General features: G+C 45.8%; 1 protein-coding gene across 1 annotated transcript; it reads right to left on the bottom strand.

Annotated features, from left to right (window-relative positions):
• Positions 1 to 211: 211 nt before the first annotated feature.
• On the bottom strand, positions 212 to 1,809 carry LOC121976853 (LRR receptor-like serine/threonine-protein kinase SIK1). Its single transcript, XM_042529237.1, has one exon. The coding sequence runs from the start codon at positions 1,583 to 1,585 to the stop codon at positions 359 to 361; it is 1,227 nt and encodes a 408-aa protein (XP_042385171.1). The 5' UTR covers positions 1,586 to 1,809; the 3' UTR covers positions 212 to 358.
• Positions 1,810 to 8,865: the final 7,056 nt, after the last annotated feature.

The following is an 8,865-nucleotide window of genomic DNA, read 5'->3' as shown; positions in this document are numbered from 1 at the left end:
ACCGATCAGGATATGTCCTGATCGGTCCAGCGGATCGGTTGCTCTTTTGGTTTCCGCCTTCGTCACGTGTTTCTCACGAGTCGGATGTCGTTTTCTGCGTGGGACAAAGGGACAAGGAGAGTTTCGGGACAGAAGATTTGATCTGCAGACGAACAGACAGAACACGCGCAGGTACAGAATGCATGATTTAGTCATAGACTGAACCTGAGGTTTCGACCTTCTCCACAAGAAAATAAGAATCAATTTCAATTATACACCAACAGAACAGATTGATAAAAGAACAGATTGATTGATTGATTGTATGAGATTCTTCTTCCTTTCCAATATGAATCACCATCTCTTCCTCAAAACGCGGCGATTAGCCCCTCCACTGCGGGCACTGGTCGGCAGGGCGCATCTGTTGCGTGCCGGCCTGAACCGGGCACCGCGCGTCCAACGGCGGAACCATGCAATTGTACTGCAGGCAGAGCGACGCCCCCGCCGGGATGGCATTGCCGGTCGCCGCCGCCGCCTCCGTTCCGAGCTCCACCCCTGTAAGGAAGTTGTGCTGGAGGTAGAGCAGCTGCATCCCGTCGCCGAGGCCCCGCACCAGTAGGCGCGGCACCTCCCCTATGAACCGGTTGTTGTTGAGGTACAGCCGCCCAACCGGCGCCAGTTGCGGCGGCAGGGACCCGGTCAGCAGGTTGTAGCTCAGGTCCACCACCGGGATGCTCACGTCACCGGGCGGAGAAACTGGTCCTGACAAGGCGTTGTGCTGCAGCAGGAGCTCGGCCAGCGGGAAGGAGAACACGCACCCGGGAAGGGGGCCGGAGAGGAAGTTGTAGCTCAGGTCGAGGAAACTGAGCCGGGTGAGGAGCGGTAACACGGCGTCGACGAAGCCAGTGAGCGCGTTCGATCCGAGGGAGAGGTATTGCAGCGAGGGCGGCAAAGGGGGCACCTGGCCGGAGAGCTGGTTGCGCTTGAGGTCGAGGCGGATCAGTGCAGAGGAGTGGGGGAAAGAGGGAAGCGAGCCGGAGAGGTGGTTGTGGCAGAGGATAAGGTTGGAGAGAGTGGGGACGGAGGCAAGTGCGGGCGGGATGGTACCGGAGAGCAGGTTGTAGCTCAGATCGAGGGTGCGGAGGCGGGGGAGGGCACCGAGGCCGTCGGGTACGGGGCCGGAGAGAAGGTTCCTGGAGAGGGCGACGAAACGGAGGTCGGAGCAGTTGGCAAGCCCGACGGGGATTGGGCCGGAGACTCGGCCGGGGGCGAGCGAGAGCTCAGCGAGGGCGGTGAGGCGACCGAGGTCGGGGTCAAGGCGACCCTGGAGGCCCGGGGAGCCGGCGCGGGGGTCACCGAGGGCGAGGCTGACAACGCGATCCCCGGCGCAGAGGACGCCGGGGAAGCCACACGGGTCGCCGGTGAAGTCCCAGCCGGCCAAGAAGCGAGACCTGGGCATGTCGTCGAGGCCCTTGCGCACGGCCTGCAGGGCCAGAAAGTCCTCCGGGTTCAGAATCCCGGACACGCCGGCGGCCGACCACACTATCAAACACAGCGCGAGCAACCACCGCCAAGGAGCTCTCAGGAAACAGCAGGTGACCGGTGCCATTAAGCTCGTTCCTGAAGAAGAATTAGGGTTAAGGAAGCAACGAGAGAGTGGTCTAATGTCTGGCTTTTAATGGCGGAAGACTGAATTGCTCTTCTTCCTCGATCTCTTTCTTTGTTTTTCCTTGTTATGTTGGCGTCGTGCGAGATTGTGCAGGAAGAGGGAGAGGAGTTGCGATTCTGACTCTTCTGACTGCGAGTTTGGGTGAGTGGGTGGGTCTGTCAGGGGTAGTCGCAGAATGAAGGTACGTTTGTTTATTTGTTGTTTCGGCAAACGCGACGGTTTGGCACGGAGCACTAAACGGCTCTCCGGACCAGCTGGCTCGGCAGGAGCAACAACACTTCACGCCAGTAGCAGGTGGGGAGGAATCTATGTCTGCTCACGAAGCTCACGTGAGGTTAGCTGAGTAACTGGCCCAGGACCAGAGGAGGCCAGACCCATTATCATCAAGCGCAGTTGTTATTCGATTTACTTTACTTAAAGTTTAAAGAATATAAGAGCAAGCTCTCTAGAGTAAACTCGAGTACAAAAATATAGTTCACACATATTTTTAAGATAGTCTATAAGTTTGATATAGCAACAAGTTGTAAGTTGTAAACTTCAACCACTTCATGCTTATCTTCAATTAATCCGATCAAGCAAGAGTATAGTATTAGAACTACAATCTAAGATAGGGTCATCAATTATCACCGGTCTATCTGAAAGTAATGGAGATGACTTGTCGAGCAGATAATTTTAATGTTGACTTGGAGAAGACCTCGATCTAGAGAAAAAATATTCTTTCTTCTTCCCTACACACCAAAAGAGGGTAAAGAAAACATTAGCGCAAGAACCAGGGAGGGGTCCTTGGTGCAAAATCTCCGACACTCAAGTCAGTACGGTGACTGAGCGAAAAGTGGGGGAAGATGAATATTAGGTAGTGTGTATGTCAAAATGTGAGCGTAAGGATGTTTTTTGTGTACCTTGTCAACGAAAAGAACCCCTTCTTATATCACCTCTCATAACCTCCGCAATAATTGAGGCGACAAGGAATATTTGATGTCAGAAGAAGTCGGGTAATGAAAGGTGTACAATCTTCATTCGAGAAATCTTTCGTTACACGTGTATGAATAATTTTTTATAATCTCCATAATAATGATAGAAACTGAATAGTCACTCTCATAAGAAGGCTCCGTTGTTGATATGTGTCAGATATTATAATATTCCCTAACGAATAACTATTATTCTTTGACGGATTGTTATAATTATATGAAATGTTGTCCTTTGGAGGTAATCCAACCGGATCCGTATCCGACTGACTATATATAGTAGGAGACTGATAATAAAAATGAGGAACTAATCCCTCCAGTTGGACCGGCTATTAGGCCGGCCGGGCTATATGCTTAGCTGTATTGTATAGTGAGAAATGAACTGCCCTCTAAGTCCAAAAAACATCGAGTCCGATCGACTGTATACTGAGAGTGCTTTTGTTGGGAAATGGAGAGCTCAGTTCTAGGTTCATTCGGTAGTTTAGACAAAGCGGTTATATGTAGTAAAATTTACCCCTAAACTATTATGTTGGGATTTGGATGTCCGACTGGATTTCATCCTGATCGGATGTATTATAGGAGATTGCCTTTGTTGTGTGCTGAAATGATACTTCTGGAGATTGGAAGATGAGGAGCTAAGTCCCGTATGCCCGACTGACATTAGGGTTGTTCGGGTTTATTTTGTATATCTTAGCATCAAGTGGAGTAATAAGTCCTCCCAATCCGGTCGATTCTTGGGATCGATTGACCGTATATAGAGAGACTTGTACCTAAAAAAATGGGGAACTAAGTCTCTTAAATTTGACTAGCTATTGGGCCAGCCGACTTTATGCTGAGAGTCATAGCGTTGAGTAAGAAGTTGAATCTTGGTGAGAATAACCCGTTCAGATATATAGATTCTAACTCTGACTACCATCTCACCCTGACTTTAATTGACACGTCATCTCTGGATCCACTTACAACGTACCATACCGTATTACTAACTAACTCACTAAAAGCAATTTTCAAACATCAACAACACCGCATTATTAATCTAACTGCAATGGAAGACCCAAGATTATCTAATAATATCTATAAGCTCATTAAAATCTGCCAACCAAAAGGGAATAACTCCTGGTTCTTCAAAGGTTCGGCTTTACGGGTAAAATTTTATTGCAACCAAAGTTGCATTTCCTCAATGAAAGACACGGTTGGAGCTCTGAAACTCGAAGCAATCGATCGCGAATAAATGTACTGAATAACTCTTTTTTCAGTTCTTTAATGCAATTTGATGTTTCGAGTGCTAGAAAGTGTCGAATGAAAAGAATGTGCAAGAGCAGCAAGGTGCAACCACTGTTTGAGGCAACAACCTGCATAGATGGTACGTTGACAATCAATTGTAAAGAAGGTTGCCTCTCGAATAGAAGATATCAATGCATGTGTGAACAAACAGGCCACTCACGAAGACACACTCTTCACTGCGAGCATAATTGAGTTAGTATTTGGATGATAGATTATCAATAGAGATCTAATCCTAAAGGAACAATCCTTAAGGAATAAAATCTCTTCCACTTACATAGGTTGTCATAATGATTTACTTCATTCAACTCGTTCTGGGGTTGACGGCAAGGAACACTTGAGATGAACGAATCATTTTTTATCATATAAAGACACACTTAAAAAAAGGTAGATCCTTAGCGGCTCTCCTAGTGCCGGCCCCACGGATATAGAGAGAGGTTCATGCAGGTACACAGGCCATAGGCGCATGGCGGGGTAAACCCCAAGTCGTCAGTTCCTGAGAATCGACCCCTGGCCATTACGCCAGAGATATCATGTGCCCACTGTCTGCGCTACGCCCTGGGGGCTATAAAGACACACTTAAAGATTGTTCTATGAAGTAACCTATCTAGCGTTGTACAACGGATTACGAACTAATAGGGGCATAATGAAACTTATGGGAAGAGGCTCCCAAGTGATGTGGGGTAGTGTTGCCACCAAGGGAGAGGCATGTGTTTGGCCTTTAGTCTCGGGGATCATTTAGAGTTGAGGGAAGAGGCCCATATATTTAGAAATTTTTTCATACATTTAATCATTTTTATCCCTTGTTTACCCTATCAATCCTAAGGGCGTCTCCAATAGAAGATATTTCTCTAAATATCTTCCTTCTCAAATATCCTCCCATTTAAGGGAATATTTCTGGAATGATTATAACTCACCAGGCACAAACTTGTGCTCGATGATTTCTCTTTTATGGGGTCCATCAAACGGCGGGTTGTCATTTCTTTTCTTTTTAAATTTTTTTTAAGAGCGAATATTTGATGGGTGAAATCCATAAATATTTGATTGATGAGATATTTCATACAATCTCAAGTAGATTATAAGACTATCTCCAATTAATACCCTTTTACACCAAAATAGTGTAAAAAGGACGCCAAATCTCGAGACCCCTAAATTTGCACCAAAATGGTGCAAGTAAATATAATATATTATAATATTAAATTTATATTTAAAATATTATAAATTAATATTATTTTATTTAATTTAATTTATTATGTAAATTTTATATATTATAAATTTATATTAGTTATTAACTTAAATAAGTAATATTTAAAATATTTGTTATATTACTAAGATTATAAATATTTTAAAATTTATAATATTGGTAATTTCATAACAAATACACAATTAAATATTTAAAATTTCAAAATGCATAAATATTGATCCTGTCCAGAATCTGAGTCAGACGGAGGCCGACGGAGATGACGTTGGTGTTGATGGAGAGGCGACTTTGATGCACTCTGTGTACACACATTCGAAAAGCTAAACCCCACGTGGAACTCCAACATATATAGTAGGAGGACTGGTGGTACCTGAACTCTGAACACACATAAAAATTAGCACTCGGAGCGTTAGAGACTAGAAATCAGGGAAAAAGTCCCCGGTGCAGGCCCTCCGATGCTCAAGTTAGGTTCTTTTTTCCTGGAAAAATAGTGTATGATGGAAAAAGAACTGTTGAAGATGAGTGTGTATGTGTGCGTACTTGTCTAATGAAGAGGACCTTCCTTTTTATATGACGCTGCATACCTTCAGAGTCTGCCTGTTGTAAGAGAATGTCTGGTGTTAGTGTCTGTTAGGTGAGAGAAGATGTACGGTCGCCTCTTATTGGTTGAAGAAAGGTTCCATTCACAAGTAATAGCAAACCATTGGAATATTCCCTGATGTATGGTTGTTATTCTTTAACAAACAATTACAATTCCCTTGCATTGTTGTCGCTTAGTGTTTCCGTCCCGCTCGAGTTCAGCTACGGACAGCTCGAGATGACCGCTCAGAGGCACCACCAAGATTGAGCCTTGATGAAGAGGATGAGCTATGATGAACCGACCAAGTTTTATCTAAGACTGTGGCGAGGGACCCATCTTTCACGTCTTGACCATTGAAGAGGCGGTCGGGAGTTGTCTTAGTAAAAGTATCAGGACCATCTACAAAGCCCAAGCTGGGGAAATCTGATCAGTCGGGGCCAGGTCAGGAACTAGTCTCATCCCCATCTTATGTCTCATATATGGGGGCCTACCTTGAGTGTGACCGACTCTTGTAGTGAGTTTAGAGTTTACCTCCTTTACCTTCTTGAGCGAAAGACACCTACTCTTGTAGTGTCTCATCTTACCACACTCAAAGCATTTGATATGTCTCTTCTCGCTCTTCTTGGTAGTTGAGGTTGAGGGTTGAGCTTCCAAGATCTCCTCTTCATTTGATTGCTCTTCTTCATCTTCACTTGAAGATGTGGACAGTTCCACTTCTTCCTCCCTTGAAGATGTGGATAATACCTCCTCATCTTCCTTCTCCTCCTCGGATGTTGAACACGTGTCAACATCCAATTGGTCATTCTCCTCTTGGACCAATGAGCCCTTCTCCTTGGGCTCCTCCTCTTCTTGGATTTGTGTAGGACTCTCATGAAGTGCAATTACCTTTTTCCAAAGGTCACTTGCGTTCTCGTATTCACCTACATTCAATATCGCAATAGGAGGTAATAAATTAATTAAAATTCTAGTTACCTCCTTGTCCATCTCCGATTGCTCCCTTTGCTCCTCGGTCCAATATCGAGGTCGGAGACGCTTTCCCTTTTTGCCCGTTGGAGCTTTAAACGGTTCCTCCAACGCAATCCATTGGTTCCAATTCATTTGGAACCACATCTCCATGCGCTTCCTCCAATAGTCGAAGTTCTCACGCTTGTATGGAGGTGGGATTCGGATGTCCCATCCGAGAGGTCCCTCTGACTCCATCTTCTTCCTCTAGCCGCTCTCTTGGCGATTAGTCCAACAAGAGCTCACCTAGCTCTGATACCACTTGTTGGGACCTTGACGTCGCTAGAGAGGGGTGAATAGCGTTTCACCAAAATCGTCACTTCCTACACTTGTTAGTACACAGCGAAAAACAAAATACAAACTAACAAGAAGAAAGTTAAACCTTATAAACAATAAGAAAAGACAAAACAAATTGTAACACAAGGTGTTTACGTGGTTCGGAGATTAGGACTCCTACTCCACGATTGTCCGTAAGGTGGACGATTCCGATCCGTCGGTGGATGACTCCCTCGAAACCTCCGGCTAGCTCAAACCTCTTTCTCGGTGGAGAAACCTCAACACAACCTTGATCCAAACACTCTTAGATCACAAGAAGGGCTTGGACGCTTTGGAAGACTACTAATAGGGGTTAACCACTTCTATTTCGTCAACCTCAACCAAGCTTCCAAGTCTTGGTTATATAGGCCACAGGATGGAAAATCCCGCCTACTAGTCGACTGCCAAAACCATCAGTCGACTGCCCTCTATGGAAATTCGATTGTTACAGCACAACGGCTCGATACCAGCCCTCTGTTCGCTCCCAGTTGACTGCACCAGTCGATTGCACCAGTCGACTGATGAAACCACCAGTCGACTGCTACAGTAACACTACAGTACTGCTACAGTAACCCCTAAACCTAGGATTTAACCCTCGAGTACATCCATTCAACACTCGTCCTCGCTCGACCAACCTAGACCTAGCCTTCTAGCCTCCTCCATCAGCCTTGCGTCCCTCGGATGCCTCCCCATCCTTCACGTCTTACCTTCTGGAGCTTCCATCGGCCTTGTCATTATTGTCGGGTCTTTCTTTGCCAAGAGGTAGCACCTCCGGGACTTCATCCTTTGCCAAGTCACACTTGGACTTACGTTGCCAAGACTACATGCTTGGACTTATACCACCAAGATTCATCCTTGGACTTTCCTCCTTTGCCAAGATCACACTTGGACTTTCCTTATTGTACCTGTATCCTGCGCACTCACAATGCATATCAAATACAATAATAAATCTAACTTAAACCTTTGCCCAAACATTAAACTTTGGGGATCTAGATTGCTCCAACTACATATGTGCATTGTGATGTCCCATCTCCTGAAATAATTATAATGGTGTGTGCATTGTGATGTCCTGTCACCTACAAAAATAATAATGTCGTGTGTGCATTATGATGTTCCGTCTTCTGAAATAATTATAATGGTGTGTGCATTGTGATATGTTGGAACCCCAAGGTTATTTTAATGTGATCAACAAGTTAAGTTAGGTCCTGTGGTGTTTTAACCTTGTGTCTAAGTGTGCAGGAGCTTAGGAGCACAGGGAGTCGAGCAAAAGACGCAGCTAGCGAGAAGGACAGCAGGGGAGAGAGTCAACAGGCTCGATACGTCGGTCTGAGGTATGAGGTGTTGCGGAAGAGTACGCGGGTGGACGAGAAGGAGGCGTGCGGCGTGTCCGAGGGATGAGAAGCCGAAGTGGAAGGTTGCTCAAAAAAGTCGAAATTGGGTTTGGGTGAGCCTTATTTCGATTGGATGAAGTCACCCAAGCGAGCGGAGCCGGAGCGGAAGACCCGGACCGAGACGAGCAGCACCGAAGCAGAGGGCTCGGACCAAAAGTCAACTAGGTTGACTTTAGTGGTCCAGGCGCCCGGACCCATTCTGGGTGCTCGGAACCTGATTTTTGACCGGATCGCGTTTGGCCGCGATCCGTTGTGAAGGGGATAAAATTTTATCCTCTCCCAAGAACCTGGAACCCTCCAGGCTCCCCGACCAAGGCTATAAATATAGCCTTGGTCCAGAAGTTTTTCATTCATTCAAGCAATTAGCAAACTAACACTTGTGCGCTTCCATTTTTAGTATAACTTCTATTTTTTGTCATTGCTGTAAGAGGCTTCTCCGCCTGAAGGAGATACTAGTATGGTTCATTCCTTGGATTAAGATCCTCCTC

This window comes from Zingiber officinale, chromosome 4B (assembly GCF_018446385.1).
Source record: "Zingiber officinale cultivar Zhangliang chromosome 4B, Zo_v1.1, whole genome shotgun sequence".
Classification (NCBI taxonomy): domain Eukaryota; kingdom Viridiplantae; phylum Streptophyta; class Magnoliopsida; order Zingiberales; family Zingiberaceae; genus Zingiber; species Zingiber officinale.
This window is presented reverse-complemented; position numbering and strand designations above follow the sequence as displayed.